Source organism: Pelmatolapia mariae, linkage group LG13 (assembly GCF_036321145.2).
Source record: "Pelmatolapia mariae isolate MD_Pm_ZW linkage group LG13, Pm_UMD_F_2, whole genome shotgun sequence".
NCBI lineage: Eukaryota > Metazoa > Chordata > Actinopteri > Cichliformes > Cichlidae > Pelmatolapia > Pelmatolapia mariae.
The window spans coordinates 6752358-6774029 of record NC_086238.1 but is presented as its reverse complement, the minus strand read 5'-3'; the positions used below and the strand labels follow the sequence as shown (position 1 = coordinate 6774029).

Sequence of the window (21672 nt, the reverse complement as noted above, 5' to 3'; positions counted from 1 at the left end):
GCAATATGCAGCATTTTCTTATCATAGTAGATGCAAATAAAATTTCCATGTTTACTGTTTTATTTCATTTAAAACTTTTTAATCTATGAAGCACTTGAAGCAACAGAAAACAGTGAGCTGTGGCATGTCTTCAGGAACTGATGGCAAAACGAATCAGAAAATGTTCACAGAAACGAATGAGTGTGAAGCTGCACTTATAAAAAAAAAAAAGGGCATCAGCGACTGTCGTGCATGAGAAGGTTTTCTTGTTTCCAGATTGATAAAACCATGATGGTATTATTTTACTATGCTTTTACTGAATCTGTTTTATCCCTTTCCTTGGTCTCATAGTAATGGATATATATCTGTAAAGAACATAAACTCAGTTAATGAAATTGTTAAATGGTTTGACAGGCTGAACCCAGCATACACCAGATGGTTACAGCAGTTGGTTTGATTTTACTTGATGATTTGCACCGTTTGCATAGTGGGTTTCAATTTCTTCCTACTGGTTGAAGGCTTTTGGTCTCAAAGTGCACAACATCAAATTTTAAAAACAGCTTTCTTCCATCAGCTATCAGTCAGATAGACATATTGTAGCTTTCCTACACAATGCGGATTCTCTAAGCATGTGTTTATCTGTGATCTGTGTATGTATTGAAAATGCACACGTAAGGATGAATGACTCACTACAGCAGACCAAACCTGCCTATGGGTACAAATAAAGTAACCTGAAACTGAACCTGAATCTGAAGTTCATCCATAAAAATGTCTGAGCGGCGAGACTTCTCCCGGGCTCAACACAGAACAACAGCGACCCCCACAGGACGAATTTCTTTTAACATTTGGGGCTTCTGCGAGAGAAACCTTTTAGGTGTTGTCGGGCTTCCGTAGCGGAGTCCTTTGCCCTGCCTTTCCTTCCACGGTTACAGCATGGATCCTGTCTCCAACTTTATTTCGGTGTTTTAGTGTCACTTTGGCGCTATATTTGGATTGACAGCCGTCGCCTGGACACCGTAACGTACCTGGACGTCATGTTCACAACCACCGGTTCTCGTGGCCTTTGTAAGTATCCTGAATTCGCCGTTAAAACCACAGCGAGTCTCAACGGACTCCTAGCTTAGCTACCTGACGTTAGCATTGCGCTGTCATTCATTTACTCAGAACTGTATCTATCAGTTAAGGCTTCGGTTTGTTAATTAGAACCTTATGTTACACGTTTCCAAGTATCCAGTTTGTTCAGCTAAGGCCTCAAAGTTCAAATAAAGTGAATATTATGCTAACTTCGTAGTACTGAGGTGGCTTTGTGTCTATGTGTGCCCCGCCTCTGTATACAAATAAGCCCTTCCATCTTCACAACTCTTGGGCAATATTTAAAGAATATTAGATAAATCGATGAACAAAGCGACGGTGTTACTCTATTGCTGTTAATTATACTGTGTGTGTGTCTTTGACAGACAAGGCTCCTCTGTCGAAAAGCCTTCTTCTGGTTCTAAATGGGCTAACTGTGATGCTCACCCTGCTGCCACAGTACCAAGACCTGTTCGTGTACCACCTGCAGGCTATCACACAGGAGCATCAGGTACGGCCCGGCATCTACAAGTGTGTTTGGGAGTGAAACGTAGAGGGAACGTTAAAACCAGCACCTAGTGCCATCTGATAGTTTACACTAGTGAAACAATAAGGGTCCAGGACTAAAGACCCTGAACAAACACACCTTGTCTCGGAGGACAGACACCAGCTTTGTTGGTCTTTCTGAGGTTTTGCTTATAGACTGTCTGCTGAAGAAATCCATTTTACCTGTTGAACTGCAAAATAAAGCTGTGGAGTAAAATTCCTGTTCCAAGAATTTGCATGTATCCTGGCAATGCAGAAAATACATAAATGTTTTTTATGCTTGTCCTAATTTGTCACCATATTTGTTTTTACACAGCTAATAGAACACAGGTTAAAACAGATTAAGTTTGTAGGTTATTTATCACAAAGAATATTCAGTCAACAAAGTTACTTTCTTACTTTTACTTTCTTAACTGAAAGTTAACAAAGAGATATCCATGCTTCCTTCTTCAGGGGGTGGGACAGTGTTAGACCTGAATATACTGAGTAGCATGTAAGATCCCGAAGCAGAAAGCATGGGTTGACAAAGAAAGGTGATATACACTGTTGTCAAGCCTGCTTACACAAAACCTGGTTATGTTGCTCAATAGTACACCATCAACCATGCAGAAGTGTGTGGTGTGACAGGAATTATCTAATCGTCATATGTAATGACCTGTTATCACGAAACTAAAATTCCCCGTTTAGGTCACATGATTACATCTGAGTCTGAGTTTGGGGAGATGTTATTTGTGCTAAGAAAAGTTGCTAAATGGATTTTGAGTTTTTGTTTTTAATAAAACTTTTGTTGGAATTTATGGTAAAATGTACTAGTATTTGGTTCAGAAATGTGAGATAGTATGTCAAATTTGGGACATATATGTATATAATATATATACATAAAAGACATTATTATACAGGGGTTTATTTGTTCTTCATATGTTTTGGATGCAAGTGTCTGTGTATGACTCTTCTGTCCCTTCTGTTTTAGGTGTGGAGATTATTGTGTGGCAGGCTGGTGTGTCTCGATATCAAGGACTCATTCTGCAGCAGTTTGCTCATTTACAACTTTCGAATCTTTGAAAGGAGGTTTGGCACCAGGAAGTTTGCTGTAAGTATAAAAACTATTGATAGATGAAAACATTTAAGGAAGGAGTGTAACCAGAGATTTAGCTGAACCAGAGTGAAGAGTGGATGGTGCTGTATAAAGCGATTAAAAATTATTCTCCCAAATTAGAATTATTTCATAGGTGTGATCATCAGTCAGAATCAGTATGAGTTTCATCTCAGTTTTGAATTCACCTTTTAGGGAAGAAAATGCATAACTTCCTCATTTAGGTGGCTTTGTGTTTGTGCAAATGTTTGAAGACTCGTGGGCTGTATATAAAAGAATGATTTAATATCTCTGTGTGAACAGTAAAGATAAATTAGAAGTGCCTTAAACCTCTAGTCTTTGTAATGGCCACCAATAAAAAGAAGCCTGATTGTAGAAGTCTGTGGGAAAGTGAAACTTCCCAGCTGTGACTTTAGATAGAGGCCAGGTTTATGGTCTCAGTCACTTTTAACTCATCTTACGTAATACAGTGTGAAGGGTTTGTTTTTTTTACTACTTCTTTTTTTTTTTTTATAGGTATGTACTGCTCTGATAATCTTATATGGTGCTCTTTTCTCCCTTTACCAGTCCTTTCTTTTTGGTACTTGGTGTCTTTCTGCACTGATGGATTTCTTGCTGGCAAAGGCTTTCCAGTTTCTGTTTTACTATGAGGTGGAAGAACTGCCTTCAGGACTGTAAGTAGAATTTATTATAACACACGTGCAGCATCACTAAAATAAAAGTAGACTTTTTCAGTTTTATTTGATTTGATTTTATTTTCATGATCATATTTTGTTTCATGATTCATGATGTATTAGATAATTAGTTTACAATCCACCTCCACAAAAGAGGCAATGGCAGTTTTATTTACATACATGTAAACTTAACATAAAAGATCAAAATGCATAAAAATCAATATAAGTTCACAAGGGAGCCCAAACCTCAATCCTCTTGATTTTTCCCTCTCGCCTCCCACAGGCTTGCACCAGTCTTCTCTCTGTTTGTGCCTTTCTACCTGTCGATCCCCAGGATGCCAGTCACACAGGTACTGGGTCGCATCCACATCACCAACAAGTCCCTGGTCTACATAGTAGGCTTACAGGTAAATCCCTATGGACACGTGGAAGTCTGTTTCGCTTTTAAGTTTGAATTCTTACTGATCTGTTTTATCATCCTGTTCTTTGTGATACAGCTGTTGACTTCCAGTCCTTTTATGTGGCTCCTTGCACTCAGTGGATTGGTGAGTAAATAAATTCTTCTTGTCTTTTGAATGTATATCTAGCATGTGTACCAGCATTTAAAACATAATAAGCTATTCATGACCAGGAGGGATAAATAATGGTGATCATCAAGGACTCCGTGTGCAGTATGAGTCAAAGAAATCAAAATCAAATGATACCAGCATTTCAGTATTAATCAAACAGTTTGATTGATTGATTGATTGATTAAAAAATATATATAGTCATGTAAGAAAGAAAGTCTGCCTACTTTCAGTTCCAAGGTTTTAATGTAAGTCTATTATTTATAAGTAGTAACAGATGCTAATCTAAGTGTGAGCACCTCTATAAAGGCAGAAGGTTTGTCAGTGGAGCATGCAGGTGTCTGTTAATACAATGCCATGGAAGAAGGACATCAGCAATGATCTTAGAATAGAGAATATTGCTGCACATCAATATGGGAAGTCAATTGCAAAACAATTTGAAGTCCATCATTCTCTAATGAAAGATTATTCACAAGTGGAAAACATTTCATACAACAAATTCACCCAAGGTCACATGATACAATGCTCAGAAAAATGACAAAACACCCAAGAGCTAGATCTCAGGGCTTAATTACCATATTAAATGTTAAAGTTTATGACTGTACAGTTTAAAAAACTCGGAAAATATGGCTTCTTTGGAAGAGTTTGCAAGGCAAAGCTGCTTCTATTCTCTGTCTTTAAAAAAAGACATGTTAGCAGAGCTTGTGTTTGCAAAGTTGCATCTAAAACAAAGACTGCTGGAGCAATGTTCTGTGGACAGACAAGAGCAAAGTGGAGATGTTTGGCCATTATGCACAGTTCCACATTAAGCAAGTATCAAACACAGCATACACGTCTCATTCCAACTCTCAAACACAGTGGTAGAGGGGTGATGATTTGTTTTGTTGACAATCAAGTCCTCTGTATACCAAAGTATTCTAGAATCAAATGTGAAGCTATCTGTCCAACTGCTAAAACTTAGCTTAGCTAACTGTGTCATGCAACAAGAGAGTGTTCCCAAAGTACAGCAGCAAATCACCAACAAATTGGCTGAAAAAGAAAAGAATCAAGGGGTTGCAATGGTCCAGTTAAAATCAAGACCTCAACTTAATTGAAATGCTGTGGCAGGATCTTAGAGAGAGCTGTGCTAAAACGAATACCCACAAACCTCGATGGACTGAAGAACCATTTTAAAGAAGAGCGGCCCAGAAATCCTCTACAAGGAAGTGAGAGCCTGATAGTCAAACAGCTATTGAATCATGAGATGGGATTATTTTTTCAGACACTGGTTCTCCATTTTGGCTTAAGTTTTGTTAAATAAATAATGATTAGGTGTAATATGACACGTGTTGTTCATCTGAGGCTGTATTTAGAACTTAGTAAGGACCTTTTTTATTATTATGATTTTCTTTATGCCTAAATCCTTGGAATAAAAAAAAAAGGGGAGGCGACTGTCTTTTTCACATTACAGGGTTTTAAGATTTGGAAAGCTGATTAGGCCAAGCAAAGCTTTTGAAGACATGATCATAGACTTTGACATCTTATCACTAAAGCAACTGAGGAAAATAAACAAAGGATTTATTGGAGAGGAACATTTTTTTTTAATTCCAGCTTTACTTACAGCCCTATACTAGTTTATATCTGTGGAAGCACTTAATATTGTTGCCTTACTTTCTACTGTGTAATTTAATCTGTACTCAGTAAAGATTGCTAATTCTGTATTATGTCCACATGTACTTTTATAAATATGCCTTTCAGATCTCAGGTGGACTGTACCACTCCAGTGTCCTACGGTTACAGAAGATCCTGTTTGTCCCCGCCTGGGTGTCTCGTATTGGACAATATATTCTGGAGCCAGTCTTTTCAAGTGAGTCCATCCTTTCGTAATAACAAACACAAATCCTGTCTAAATCCCTTTTACAAGGACAAGAGTTGCAGAGCCTGACGTGGGGTTGTTGTTTCTTTCTGCCTGACTTAATGATAATAATAATATACATACCTTTTAGGCATTTGACTAGTGCTGTGATGCAGAGTGACTTAAAATGATAAAATGTACCGCTGTCACTGCTGGCTAATCTTTTTAACTGCTGGTTAAAAAGATTTTTACCTCTCAGCTATAAAAGGCTGATGGGATATTGTCGTCAGCTCACCAATCTATGAACTCATAGATTAAGTTTTATTAAATAATGTGTGAACAGATGGAGTTAAACTAAAAATGAGCTTTTTATGTTAATGTGCAGATTACTTTTACCTCTTAAAACATTTCCTCGATAGATTACTTACCTTTTAATGTTCTGTTTTAAGTAGCTCTTCCTCTCTAATCCCTAATGTCCCTCTCACTGATTTTTAAGCCTTTTAGAGTGCTTATCGGCCTCAAAATAGTCAGTGCTTAACAATGTCAAATTCCCTAACTGAACTATTGTTCCCTGACTGAAGTGAAACATGATAATAGTAATCTAGTTTGTTCACCACTATACAGGATATGAGGTCCTGAAACCTTGTAGAAAAACTGAATTTGTGCTAAATGATCCTTCATAGCACTTATCCACTCGTGTACAGATATGTTATGATATTTTTAAGATGAATCTGTTGTTTATATCTGTGTTTGTCAAGGCTCCCAACCTACCAGCGAGACACCTCTGGGGATGGGTGCCACTCTTGACGTTCAGAGGCAGCAGAGGATGGAGCTGCTCGACCAACAGCTGCTACTGGCCGAGTACAACGAGGCCAGGAGGAATGCCAGACATCAGCCACAGGTAGATACACACAAAGACTTAAAACTGAACCTATGCATAGACCACCCAGTTTCTCAGAAATTAATTTTGCTTCTAATGCCACATGACAGTATGCGATACAGCACTGAAAGAAAGAGGGAAGTATGCTTACAGTTACGGTTGTAGTCAGACATTTAACCATGATCATTTAAGTAGGTAGGTGCACAAATTTGAAGTTATCAAAGTTCCTGTGTAGCGTCTGTAGGGTCCAGATATCAACTCATGCTACCAGTAGTGACACTGAACTTAGCCAAATGCAGAGCTAGTGAAAAAGAGTCAGAAAACATGAGAAGAGGAACATTTTTTTAAGTCATTAAGGCTGTATGCTGTACAATCACTGAGCTATCAGAGTATCTGACAGATGTCTAAGATTGGTATTCAATTAGTTCTTGTCTAGATGGAAGTGATTAGTATTACAAGTATTACAAAGTATTACATACTGCTTTTGTCTGTGTATTTGTGCAGAGCGGGTTGCTACAGTGGACAAGGTTATTCCCTTCACTGAGACACAGAGGACAGAACCGCGTCCCAGTGCAGCCCCGTCCTCAGCCTCAAGCCCACCAATCCACACAGCCACCTTTTCTGGACAACTCCCCTGTAGCAGAAGAACAGGTAGACGTTTACTTCAGTGTTCCTGTATGTGTGTGTTTCTGTGCTTAAGTTTGAGCTGATTTTATCTTGTGTCCTACAGGTTGCACGTTTAGTGGAAATGGGCTTTTCCAGGATCGATGCCCTCGAGGCGCTCAGAGCTTCAAATAATGACATTAATATGGCAACAAACTTCCTCTTGCAACACTGAGGGAAGCAGCTCAGTGAGGGGAAAGAGGTGACAGAAAGAGAAAGCAGGAACCAAAGCAGATGAGCGAAAAGCTAAGCAGAAAGCAAATAATTCAGAGTCGAAGAGAATAAATAAAGGAAAGGAGACGACAAAGAAAATTTGTACAGATTATATGAAGGCAGTGTCACTGCTCCCCTGAAGCAGTGTTAGGCTGCCCCAACAGGAGCTGAGCCTGATAGCAGGCTGATGAATGAAGTGTGAAGCACAGAGTGGATGTCATTTGCGTCATTGCTTTCTGATGGCTGTTGTAGTGTGAAACAGACGTCATTGCTCAAGGAAGATGAGTCAGGCCTCTAACTTAACAAGATGCCCGAAAAAAACAAAAAAAAACAAAACACAAAAATCAAACAAGTCAAGAGCTTTTCTAAGAGTACATCTTAAAAATAACATTCTCCAGTCCATTGGTGGAAATAAAAAGTAGGCTACTTCTTTCAAACAGAGTTGACAAATCAGCTGCCATCTCACAGGCCAACATATACAGTAGCTATGTAAAATACAGTTTATATCCCAATGTTTTGTCCTGTGTATCCAGAGTTCTAGATGTTGATAATTGGTTAGACGTGAAAAGGGAAAAAAGTGCAAGATTTTTGTGCACTAAATGATCAGCTGTGCTGCTGTCATTTTATTTTATTTTCATGGTGGCAAAATTAAAATAAATTAGTGGGGACTCTGGAAAAAAAAACTACATGAACAATATAACCTACTAAACAATGATTTAACTACACAGGTTTTACTTTTTTACTTTGGCAGTGTTTCATGGAAGTAACAGATTGCAACCCTTTCCTGCTTGAGATGTTTTAACAAAGCAGTTAGCCTGACTGAGAGATACTTAAAGAGCCAAACTCTTGTGGGGCTGGCTGGTTTCGCCCATTTTAACTCTACAAGTACTGTACAGTGTTGTGGACAGACGGGCTGTTTGCTGGCTACATGGGCTATCTCAGGGTCCCTGAGGTGACTTTTCTGTTAATGACATAATCTCAATCACATGCGAGTGCACCTACACAGATGCACAGAAGGCCTTCAAGGAGGTCATGTTTCATGCTCTTGACCATTTTTGTTTCTTTATTTCATGCTCTTGTATGCACAAACACATTGAAAGGTTATTTATTGTGTCTTAACTGAGTCTTTTTTCTCGCTGCCAGCACATCTAATTCAAACTAAGTCTTAGAAATCGGTTCATATTTATTATGCAATATCATGGCGAGAGGTTTAAGGAGACTATGTGTTGCATAGTCACTAATTTTGTGTATATAAACATACATGCAAGAGAAGTAATACTGCATCAGCAGTGTATCGATTTCAAAGATGGATGCTAGTTTTATATTTTGTGCATAATAATATTGATAATATATGACCACTGAGAAGAGTCATTTGTGTTTGTATTTTTGGAGAGTGATTTAAAAATATATGGATGTGATGACAGAATTGTTGCATGGTCAACTTTTTGATGGACTGTAATGAATCATGTTTGGTCCGTGGAATAAATCAACTTGATGACGGAATTATTTGTTATTGTGATGAGCGTTTACCTTAAAAAATAAAACAAGCCTGTGTTTGAAACGAGTCATAAGTTGACGAAACATTAATCCTAAAATGACATTTAAGTGTTTAGTTTGGTTTGTTGGAGTCAATAAACCATTTTTAACCCATATAACCCACATTATAACAATTTAATCTATGTAACAATTATCGCACCATTCTCTGTAATCCCTAGACATGATTGTGTGGAATGATCCCAGTGGCTCAGTTGTTTCTAAAATAGAGTGAAATTGAAACTGTATGCCACATTCAAAGTCACTCTAATCACCTTTCTTCCCCATTCTGATCCTCAGTTTAAACGTCATCAGGCTTTTTTGAACATGTCTATGTCCTTAAAAGGCCGATTACATATTTCCATCAATGAGTAGCTGAACAGGTGGACAAAGTGGCCAGCAAGCATACATTATGCATTTATTGTGGGCTTAACAGTGGATTGCTATTAGGTAATAATGCTACTTTTTAACACATGATGGCAGCCTTTTGCCAAGATAATACATGGGCTCAGTTATCTGTTGGAAAAAAAAAACAACTCCATATTTATTTTCACTGTTTTGAGTTTGTAATTTCACTTCCTCTCGAGGTATCAGTTTCTTTCTTTTAATAGCACAAAAAGCAAAAGGAACAAAAGAGAATTAAGGGAGGCATGCATGTGTGGTTTGCAAAATATAAGCCATTATATATTACAAGCTAAAGCAGAAATAATGTGATTTATAAAGATCAAAATCCAGGGTTAAGATTTCTATCCTTTTGTGCATATTAGAGCAACTGTGCTGTAACTGTACATAGCTTCTTCTTTTTTTTTTAATGAAGATCAATATATATCACTTAGCTAGATGCTCAATAGGAAACCCCCGAAGTGACTGCAGCAGATATTACAGAAAAGCATTCAACTGCAATCTAACAATACGCGATTCAAAAACCTTTATTTTTTTAAAGGTGGTCATAATTGCTGTTATTGATTTTTTTGTATTTTTTTTTAATGTACCTCCCCATGATAAGCTTCATTTGATCACTAGATGGAGACATCGAGTCAGACCCGTGGTGTTGTTATTGCCAGTTAGTTCTCTGCCACACCCACCCGCTCCCATTAAGTAGACAGCTCCAGCAGACAGGCTCGCTCCAGGGTGACTGAATATCAATGCGGAGAAATTATGCACGTCTTCACACCAAAGAGTTTTAAAATCACACAGTTCATCAACTATTTCCTAAAATAAATAAATAAAAATAAAGGACAGATTATACTTTGGGCCACCTAAATTTCTCACCACACATTTATTGGACTTGAAATCCCATCAGAAATTTTGTAGAGATGCCATTTAAAAAACCATAAAACAAAACAAAAACAAAAACCTGAAAGACCTCCTGAGCTCACAGTGACACAGTTTTATTCAGCCTCAGCTGATATATAAACCAGTCAAGCGGTGCGACTTTTAATGGCTCCTGAATTGAAAAGCTGCTTAAACCTCAGTGACTGAGATCTCTTTGTGCTACTGAGGTTTAATTAAAGACAATGATTAATAAGAAACAAAACTTCACGGACAACCAGCCTCATTATGGAGATCCTTTTGTGAAATGCCCATTTAATGTGCAACATTAATCACGCATTGTTTATAATCTGGAGTTTTGGGAGACTTTTTTTTTTTTTTGCTTTGATCTCATATGTTTATATTAAAAACCATGCTTTTAGCCAGGAAGATCAGCAGCAACAGTAACAGAAAGATGACGTAGATCATAGCTACATTCAGGGGGTTTCTCCTTGTCTGGCAGGAAAACCACTACCATTTATAGTACAGCTGACTGTGACCTTGAAGCATCAGCAGTTGTGTGGGGATATTTGTCATTTCAGTTAAGCTGTCTGTGACTCTGTTAAACAATGCCTACTCTATTGTACATCATGATATATTTTAACTGTATGATAGGCTGTAATAGGAGCAGAGTCAGCTGTGTCCTTGTGTTACTGCACCTGCAGCTGCGAGTTTTAGTTGGTTATTGGTGCAGATTAGCTTTTGAGGTAAATTGCAATAAGCATTAGGATACAGACATAGATAATTAATGCATAGGTCATGCACATTTAGAGTTAAATGCATTGATTGCGTTGTTAGAGTTGGATGATAACATTGATACCACTCTTTACTCTGTTGGATTAGTAGCTAAAACAAAGAAAGACTGAAAGTGCTGCCACCTTCCCTGAGTAAATAAAAACAATGATGTTTGAAGATGACATTGTGACCTAAAATGAGAGTATGGAGCAGGTGGAAGAGACCCTGGAAATGTGGAGGTATGCTCTGGAGAGAAAAGGAATGAAAGTCTGTTGAAGCAAAACAGAATACAGTTATATGTGTGAACGAGAGGGAGAAAGGTGTATCATTGAAGCTGCAAGGGGTAGAGGTAGTGAAGTTAGATGAGTTTAAATACCTGGGGCAAACCATTTAAAGCAATGGGCAGTGTTTGAGAGAGGTGAAAGTCAGGGTGGAGTGGATGGAGATGAGTGCCAGGGGTGATTTGTGACAGAAGGATGGCAGCAAGAATTAAAGCAAAGGTTTACAAGATGGTAGTGAGACCTGCTAGGATGTATGATTTGGAGACGATGGCATTAACAAAGAAACAGGAGGCCATGCTGGAGGTGGCAGAGTTGATTTTCAGTGTGATCAACCAGAATGGACAGGATTAGAAATAAGTATAGAGGGATGGCCAGATTAACTTGTTCAAAAATGAAGTTAGTAAGATTGTTTGGTTTGCAGAGGAAGGATAGTAGATATACTGGGGAAAGGATTTTGACTATGGAGCTGCCAGACAGGAGGAAGAGGAAGACCACAGACAATATTCATGGGTGTAGTGAATGAGGAGAGAGAGGAGGACACTAGGGATAGGGAGGCAGCAGATCTGGTGTGGTGACTCCTAAAGGGAGTCATTGAAAGAAGAGTGATCCAATTTGTGTCACTGCATAGCTTTGGAAACTGTAAAAAGCAAAGATAGAGGGTATATTTTTTCTACATTTTTACATCAGAAAGCATTATGTGGTTACAAGAGATATAAATGGTTGTTCGAACTGATAATATAATTCAATTCAATTTAGGCTCTTCATGACAAAAAGACATTACCCAAAGCCTGCCATACCACACTGAAGCAGGTTGCTTCGGCAAAGCTGTGCTGATGTGTTTCTTTGATTTAGGACAGCAGCATAGTTCTGTAATGACAGACAGACTGAATGTGGAAAACTGAGACATACTTGACTATTTCTTTTTCCTCAAGACACCTCAGGCATTTTATCACGTTGTCTAAATTAATTCAGAATACACTTGTTCTCATTCACACTTGAACAATGAACAATTTGGAGCTACTTAATAATCCAGCAGTTTCACAGGTCAGCCCCACTGGAGATCAGGTTATGTTATATGTGATCCATGACCTAAAATGGGTTTGACACTAACGTAAAAGTAATGCCTAGTTTTAGACCTAATAAATCCTATTTTTGTTAAAAAAATAAAAACAACAACAAACAAACAGTGACCAGGCCTCTGCAGGAAAATAGCTAACGTCACCTTGTAGAAGTGAAAAAATGAATATAAAAAAAACCCCACACACAGTAAAGCTGTGTAGGAGAGCAACCTGACCCATTTTTTTAATTACTGGATTCGTGCAGTTCAAATTAATTTATTTATGGGGAGAAAGGGCATTGTTTACCCACTAACGTAATGTGTTAGCGTTTATGTTTCAGCGTGACTGAATTGCTTGCTGATGGCCCGCGTGTATCACTTCAAACACCCAGAGGCCATCACCAGCTCTACCGATGTCTCCGCTCTGTTGCCATGGTGAGTGCGTGCCGTTTTGTGTGGTTGCCATGGGGACCCCATATTACAGCCCGCTGCCTGCTCTCTTCATGTTTCTGCACGATCATTTGTATGCCTCCTGTAGGCTAATACTTTAACAGACATGCACAGGGAAGTGCCCTGAGGGAGCGCCTTCTGCAGAAACACGCCCAGGTATTCCTGACGTTGTTTAAGAGGAAGCTTAAAAAAAAAAAGGGGGGGGGGGAGGTTGGGGGGTTGGAAGTGTCTCACTGTGACTTTGCATGTCTCATAACTAAAATATGAAATATCAGCTATATGAGTGTAATGTTATACAGAACAATGCTGTCTCTTTTTCTTTCCCACTTGCCAGTCCATCGCTATAGAAGGCAAGAATGCCAAATGTCTCCCACTAATATGGTAATAATATTCAAGCTTGTGCGCTTTGAGATAATGACATCATTTATTTGCTTGTTTCCCTCTAACAAAAAACACTGGCCATGTCTTGTGCACTTGCTGCTTGATGTGTCTTTGCAGCAGTACTGCACGTACTCGTGTATGTCTGCCTGCATGTACGCACTTGAGTGCTCTGCGCACCACATGTGAGATTGTTCTCATCTCATTCCTAGGGCAGAGAGTGAGCGGCAAAGGCCACTGATGTTTTGCTCTAGTCTTTTTTTGGGGGGAAACTTCATAGTTAATGGGGCACAACTGTGTACCTGCCTGCAGGCTATTCAGAGGTTTGGCATTTCACTTTTATTGTGTGCTTGGTCCTGTGTGCCACTTATGGTCTGTTTAGTCTGTGCTTGCTTTGGTTACGTCAAAGAAGAGCAATCTTCTTTAATCATTAGGGCTCGGCTAGGTTCACATTGGAATCTGTGGTTTTGTTCGACCTGTTTTTCATCTTCTAGCCATGATGACAGCTTGTTGATGTGCAACTTTTTTCTTTTGCTTTGGTTTGTTGACATGGCTCAGTACAGCTGCACCTGGACCTGACCAAGCCCAATTATAAGAAAGCCACAACCCCACAAAATCCAGTAATTTGCAACCATGGGATACAAAAAACCCAGCAAAAAACACCATTTACACCATTTACTCCGTCTTCAATCACATGTGACTAGCAGCTTTCACTGAATCAAGCTTATTCTTATTCATGTCTACAAGTTTCGTCCTTCCTCTAGGGCAGATGAACAGCATTTGTGTTTTACCAAAGGCACGATCATCTCCCCTTTTTATAGTGCGACAGGGAGGAGATTTAATTTGAGGTGACACCTAGATGAACATGTGCAGGAAAATTCATATTACAACCATGCGTGTTTTTAAACTGGTGGAGAAAAATACATGCAGGCACAGGGAGAGCATGCAAACCTCGATTACACCACCATTTGGTTAAGTGGTGATTGTATATTGGCCATAGCTGTGAATATAAGTGGTTGTCTGTCTTTATGTTGGCCCTATGATAGACTGGCAGCCTATGCAAGGTGTAAACCAGCTCTCATCCAGTGATTGCTGGGATTCACTCCCCATTACAATAAATTGGATGAGTGGCTACGAGAATAAATGGATGCATCAGAATTAGCTTTTAGGTTTTTTTCCCCCCACCACCTGAAAATGCAACTGTCCTACACAGTGTCGTCTAAAAATTCGGAGCTTTTTCTGTTATTTCTTTTCACTCTATTTTACCCACAATGAATTTCTAATACACCACAGACACGCTCAATAAATCTAACATTTGCTGGATGTTGACCAGCGTGGAAACACTGTGTGGTACTCTCTTGCTTCTTTATAAACTATACCTTGCTCTTTCAGTGCCCCTGCACAGCACTGAATACACTCCCAGGAATCTCTTGGTGTCCTCTGACCTTTAGTTAGGTTCACTTCCTCTGTAATTGTACACACACAAGGTATGGCATGAAGGCATGCTTCCTGCGTGAGTGCATTTATTTTTATGCATCTGTGCATGCGTGCATGCTTGTGTGTACGTGTGCGTGTGTGTCTATAAATATGACGAACACAAAGTTCCCATTCATGCTTGTAGTTAAGGTGAAGGTGTTAAGCTGATGAAAGCTTTCTTTTCCGCTGCTTCTCTCAGTAAACTCATACACAAACACTTTAGCAGATCCATTACATCCGGTCTAAAACCAACTTCACTCAACAGTTCCAACATTGTCCTGACTATGGAAACGTTCAGCTGTCAGTTAATTTATCATGGAAGCTTAGAGCTGATCCTGGTTTCTTTCTGCACAACTAATAAACAGCAGGAAGATGTTCTCTTGACTCAATAGCAATCAGAGAGGCCATTTCAGCAAACCTCTCTCCTTCTACCCTCTCATGTGTTTTCTGCCTACTCATTACTTAAACCTACCTGTGTTTGTGCTCCATCAGTCTTTCTAAGTTGTGCTAATTGGAAATTCATGCTGCCACAATCATGCTTAAGTCAGTGCAGCCTGCAGCAGCTCTACCTTCAGGGCTTAAAAATATTGTTGACCTATGTTACAGGAAATCAGATGATAGAAGTAAATGTTTCAAGCAAAACATGGAAGAGGGTCTGAAATCTCTTGATCAAACTAATTTTAGTCAAGTAATTCACATGAAACCTTATACATCACATTTCAGGATAAAGTGCAGGTGATAACGAAAGTATGCCCTCAGGTCCTTACAAGATCTTAAAATTAGGTCATTCCAACCACAGATGGACAACAACACATGGCATAGCAGTGTGTGGAAAACTGAGTACATCCTCAATCCTTTCACAGTAATTACAAGGGTAAGTAGCAGCCAGGTGCTGCTAATCAAATCCAATTGATTAGGTGATCATCAGCAAATGTAAGCACCTCTATAAAGGTACAAGTTTTGGCAGTTTGCTGGCCTGGAGCATTTAGGTGTGTGTTGATACTGTATCAAGAAGGAAAGACATTAACAGTAATCTTACAGAAGACATTTTTGCTGCCCATCAGTCTGGGAGTTTGCAAACAATTTAAAGTCAATCATTCTAGGATGGCAAAGATTACATAGAGGTGGACCATTACAAGACAATTACCAATCTTTTCAGGAGTGGATGTCCCAGAAAATTCACTCCAAGGTCAGATCAGGTAATTCTCATAGAAACTGAAACTACCACGGAAACAACTGAAAGAGAATCAGTTTTGCATTGTCATAGTCAGTCCAGACCTCAATCAGTGCTATGGTGGGACCTTAAGAGAGCTGTGCATGAATGCCCACAAACCTCAGTGAACCGAAGCAACTGTATTTTGGCCTAGTTTTTCGTTTAATAATGTAATATGTGGTTTTTTTATTAAGTGTAGGAAGCTTAAAATTGAGAGAAGGCGTACTCTATTTTTCACACGACTGTTTGCTGAGCGTCTTGATGCTCTTGTCACAATGAACAAGCACAGTGTGCGCAAAGACTGGACTGTGCTGAACGTGTAGACTCAGACCCTACAGGTGGTGCTGGAAAAATGTGAAACTTATGAAATAGATTGACAAGTACATTACAAAACAAATCAAAACAAATAACATGAAATACACAAATATTCACATAGATGTGTAGCTGAAGTGCAATGAGTTTCATTACTAACTTCAGTTTTCGCTGCTTCAGCAACATATGAAGGGTATTTTGCATATGCATATGCAGTTTGACCAACCCACTGGATGACAATGCAGTTGCTGGAGCCATGCCGCTAGTATAACTGAAAAACAAAGTATAGACTAAATTTTCTTTAATGGGATGCCCATAGTTTTCCCACTTCTTATTACCATTGCAAATTTTAAAATCCAGTCACTGCTTTTATGAGATCTGATCTCTTTGGGCGAGTGAAATAAAGGGATTATTATTTTTAATGTAAAACTGAAATAAACCAAAATGTAAATAGTAATAATATTGTCAAGTCATGGCTGAATGAAACGTAGCTTTAAAAAATTGAAATATTTAATACACTACAAGCATGAAATCTCAAAATTAGACATTTTCTTCAGAGTATTGCTGGTCCCTTTTTCACATCTGTATGCAGGAGTACTCGGACACTTTGATCACGTCACTGTTGGGACTACGATAACACAGAGCTCACAGTGTTCTTTCAGTCATGTTTAAACACAAAGAGACCCCCTCCCCATCTTCCGTTTTTAGTCTGTGCTGATTCACAACGGTCTGGAGCCAGCCAGCTCTGGAAGCTTGTCTCCATGGAGACAAGGGTAGGAAGGAGAGTGATGATGTTGCTGGCAGAACAGCAGTACCGAATCAACCATGTGTTACAATGTGTGTTTGTGTGTGGATGTGTGGGTATACAGGAGACAAACAGATTAGATTTTTGTTTCTTTTCGAAAGAAGGGTAATTTGGTTGTCTAGCACTACGTGCCGGGGTGGCTTTTTTTTCTGTAGCATTTAGAGGATTACGACGCTTCAAATCCGAGCCAAAAGACAAGCAGCTTGTATTGATAAGCAATGCCATGCTCGGATGTGATTGACAGTACAGGTTATGACAAGCAAAGAGTGCAACCAATTTCATCTGACACAGATATTCTCACATTTTCAGATTATAGATAGCAACGCGTAAAAAAGACACACTTACAGACTGGCTCTCAAATGAAATGCCAAGAAAAGAAAAGGTTTGGCCTCATCTTTCATCTCCTTTAAATTGAATATTGGTAGACACACTGATTAAGTTGGGACAGTTAATAATAGTGTTCAGACCAGCCTATAGAAAAGGTGGCATCGAGACTTTGCATGTGGCTAAAGTAATTCCTCATTTGAACTCTAAACCACTAATTATGTAAATATCACATGCCATAAGTTCGCCATTGAACTCAGAGTTGGAGTGATGACAGTGATGATGATGTAGTTGCACAACGTAGTTGGTGAGTCAACATTAAAAGCGGCACAGGCTTTGACACTGAAAACACTGTTTTGGTGACCTACTGTGAACCCATCTAACTAAAATTAAGCTCAAAGCTTAATATGCCATGGTTATAGAGAGATGTTAATGGAAATTTTGTGTGGAGCGGAGGAGGACAGTGAGGGGAAGAGTGGTTAGTCATTGTTTGGTGCATGTTTATGGGACACAAGTGAATGGCTTTCATTTGCAAATGAAAATGGAGAAACTGGTTGATAGCACGAATATCTGTAACATAAATGTTACTTCTGCGTTCCATCGTTTTTGCATTTCACATCTTAAGTTATATATGCACGAAATGCTACATTATGGTGAAGTGCCTTCAGATTTACAGCTTTATTGTTAAAATATGTAAATCTGTTTGCTTTCTGAAAGCACAAGAGAACACTCAGAGTGTGCAACTCTCTCGGAAGGGCAAGGGCTATACAAACTTTGATGTTTTACGATGTTGTTATTACAATATGATGACATCAGTCTGTTATGGCATCATTGTGACGTTGTAACAGTGTGGTTTTCCGAAGTTTTTTTTTTAAGGACACCTAGGTAACCCCCCTGAGACCTAATATATTGTTGTGTAGTTTGAAGACAATCCATTAAAAATTGTGGGTAAGATAAAGTTTTTACAGAGTTTCACATTTGGCGTGACCTTGACCCGATTGTGTTCAGTGTAAATGTGCTTGATTTGAGTTGTTTAGCCAAATGAGCTGATATTGGTATTTGCCATCACACTAAATTTGAAAATGATATTTTGAAAACTGGGGATACTAAACTGCTAACAAACAGACAAACACAAACTGAATTACATAGATACTCAAGTATCTACACCAGTGGTTCTTAACCTTGTTGGAGGTACCAAACCCCACCAGTTTCATATGTGCATTCACTGAACCCCTCTTTAGTGAAAAATAAAATGTGATTTTTTTCAAATTCAGGACATAGATATGTCTTTTACTGGTGCACGAAATGAGCCGTGCATGTCATGGCGGAGGCTCTGCCGAACCCCTAGGGTTCAATCGAACCCAGGTTAAGAACCACTGATCTACACACACACAGTTAAGGTTTCAGAACAGTGGACAGAAGGCAAGACCGCATAAAAGTTTGGCACTGTATTTCACCAAGACATGTTGGATGTGCAGGGCAGGGGGAAAGAGGTCCACCAAAGCAAGTGAGATGGCAGGTAATCCAACTTTTTAAAAACAGGTTTCGTTATTACAATGCACCTGCTCGTCAGATGGCATGTATGTGTGTGTGTATATATGTAAGCGTGTATGTGGAAATATGTGTGTGTACGTATGTACGCATGCATGTATGTGCGTGTGTGTATGCATGCATGGGTGTATCTGTATGTATGCAGGTGTATATATAACTTGTACATATCTTTCTACATTTCTTTGTAAATGTAAATTTGTCTGTGTTATTGTGTAAATACTTATGCTATCGTGTACTTCACACACACACGGAGAGATGCCAAACTGCCTTTCATTGTTTTTGTAACAATGACAGTAAAGAGCTATTCTATTCTATTCTATTAGTGAGCATGCGCACGAGAAAGAACCAGGACTGGCAAAACCATCTGGCACTAAGTGGGAGAAATGACCAGTGTTTTACTGGCATGTCAATGAGTATCAATGAGGAATGAGCTACCGGTGTAGCTTTAGGAAAAGCTTGAGAACCTGAAAACAGCCCCGTCCCCTATGTGATTTATGATTTATTTTTTCTATCAGTGAAAATAGAAAAAGGTGGCAATTTGACAATTTTGACTTTTATTTGACAGAAGTGATGTCAAACATTGTTCAAAGAGAGGCTGAATGACACATGGGAAATTGCCAGGATGAGCTATAAGTAAGCCTTATAATAATTAGCATTAGTCAAAAGTGCAGGGTTGTTTGTGGTCACAGTGTTGGCAGATAACAGGCTAGTCCTGTGAGTGCTAGTGTTTTGTTTCCCTGTTGTTAATCTACTAAAAAACAAAAGCCTTAGTGCTGTAAATTACAGCAGTGTCTCAGTTGTAAATCTATGCTAATGCTAACTCTAGATAATTTGTATTCACTGACTACATTTTCAAAACACTTACAGATAGAATAACTGCTGCCAGCATAAAGTAAATATTAGGCATTTAACTACTACTTTAACAGACTTGAATATTGTATGTGTATGTGTGTGTGTGATTAACAAAAAAAGGGGGAGAAAAAGTTTAATTAGCTCAAAGGCATTACAATCTTTGGGCATTCAAATAGTTGCAGGCATGCAAGAGCAGCCCAGTTTCCATATATTTAGGTTTCTCAATACTAAGATGATGACTTATCTAGGTTTCTGAAATTAAGATATAATGTTTGCATGATAAATAAACCATTTCATACGTGGGATACTCATATCCCACGTATGAAATGGGATATGAAGTCACACATCATTAGTTGTGTTTACATATGTAAACACAGCTAATGATGTGTGACTGCTTAATTTACTCACCTTCAAATTTATTTTGTTCTAACTCAAAAACAATATAATTTGTCAGTTAGTTTAGGATACACACTGTGAGTACTTCTATTAATGAAGCCACTGAGATGCCAAGTTGGGCACTTTACTGAGATTCTGAAATCAACTTTCCTTTGTGAATGCTGATTTTATTAAAGCAAACAGGAATGACAGTAGCCATGAAGCAAGAGTGATGAGGTAGTAAACAGAAAATATTTGAGCCCTACTCACCCTCTCCCCTGCATGCCATGGAGTGACCAGGTAGGTAATGTGAAACCACACTCATTGTGCCCACTACTGGAGACTGATATCACCATAGTGACAAATGATCTCAAAACAATAAGAGGAAAAAAACCTAATACAATACAATCCGTATTTTGATATTGATTTAAATGGTCCTGTGTGTGATGCAAAACGTATGCAGTTGCACCAGTGTTTTTAAAACTAAAATCACGTTTAAAGATTGTTACCGGATACGTTAAGTGAGTTGTTATTACAGAAGCAGTTACTTTGACTCTGTTGAGCCTCTAACTCCCTGTTTGCCAAAGTGAGCATGTGTAGAGTTCTTAGCACAGCAACACAACTTGCCAAAGGGCCGCTGAGCGAGGGAACACAGCAGAATAAATTATGATGATACTAACCAAGAAAACAATGACTGACGTTTCCAGCTGGAGGGGTAACAGACTTCTAGTATAAACAGATTTCTGAACAGCCCAGTTCAATGTGGAACATACTGTTGTAGTGGCCTCAGGGGGAAACAGATTATATTTTAATGTACATTAAAATTCGTGTCTCATGTTTATAAGACCCAAACAGCAGTCATTAGCAAAGATATGGGTTAAAAGTTGTACTTTGGTCTTTATTTTAACCTAGGAGTGACATCTTTTTGTGCGAGGGCTAGCTCACTTTTATCCTCTCATCACCTCACTATAAGTGCTACATTTGTTTTCGCTCTCTGTGCCCTCCTTGGAAATGAGAGCACTTTCCATCCAGTTCTCCATCTCCTGGGAAGGCCATCCAGACATTAATGGACCATTTAAGCAGGTAAATGTAATTTCATGCTGATTCAAACAAAGTTACACTGTCTAAAGCTGTAATGGCATGTAATGCTGCTGCGTGCTGAGTCACAGAAATAAGCGTGCAATGCTCCGATCCTAATGTTGTTTGAGCTTTCCATGACTCAGTTGTTATTATGGTCAAGTAAAACGAACCACAGAGCAGCAGTGATTATCAGCTTTGTTTTCAACCACAACTGATCATTCATGTGACAGCAGATTAAAGCTATAAATCAGCAGATACATCCATCTAATAACAATAAATCTAATAACTATAATTAAGTTGTACCAATTTTGGCCTTGTGGGTTTCTTTTTCATTGCATAGCGATTTTCTGTGAGCTAGGGGTAATTTATTTTTGACAAGAACGTGAGAAATACAAAGAAAAATAATGTTATTAAAGATTT

At 38.8% G+C, this 21672-nt stretch overlaps 1 protein-coding gene across 1 annotated transcript; it reads left to right on the top strand.

Moving 5' to 3' along the window:
- The first annotated feature begins 891 nt into the window (after window positions 1-891).
- On the top strand, window positions 892-9065 carry ubac2 (UBA domain containing 2). Its single transcript, XM_063491425.1, has 10 exons — window positions 892-1044; window positions 1437-1561; window positions 2567-2686; window positions 3257-3363; window positions 3647-3770; window positions 3861-3908; window positions 5667-5775; window positions 6522-6664; window positions 7148-7294; window positions 7374-9065. Exons 1-10 carry the CDS (start codon window positions 1014-1016, stop codon window positions 7479-7481), a joined length of 1062 nt encoding a protein of 353 aa, XP_063347495.1. The 5' UTR covers window positions 892-1013; the 3' UTR covers window positions 7482-9065.
- The last annotated feature ends 12607 nt before the right edge of the window (window positions 9066-21672 follow it).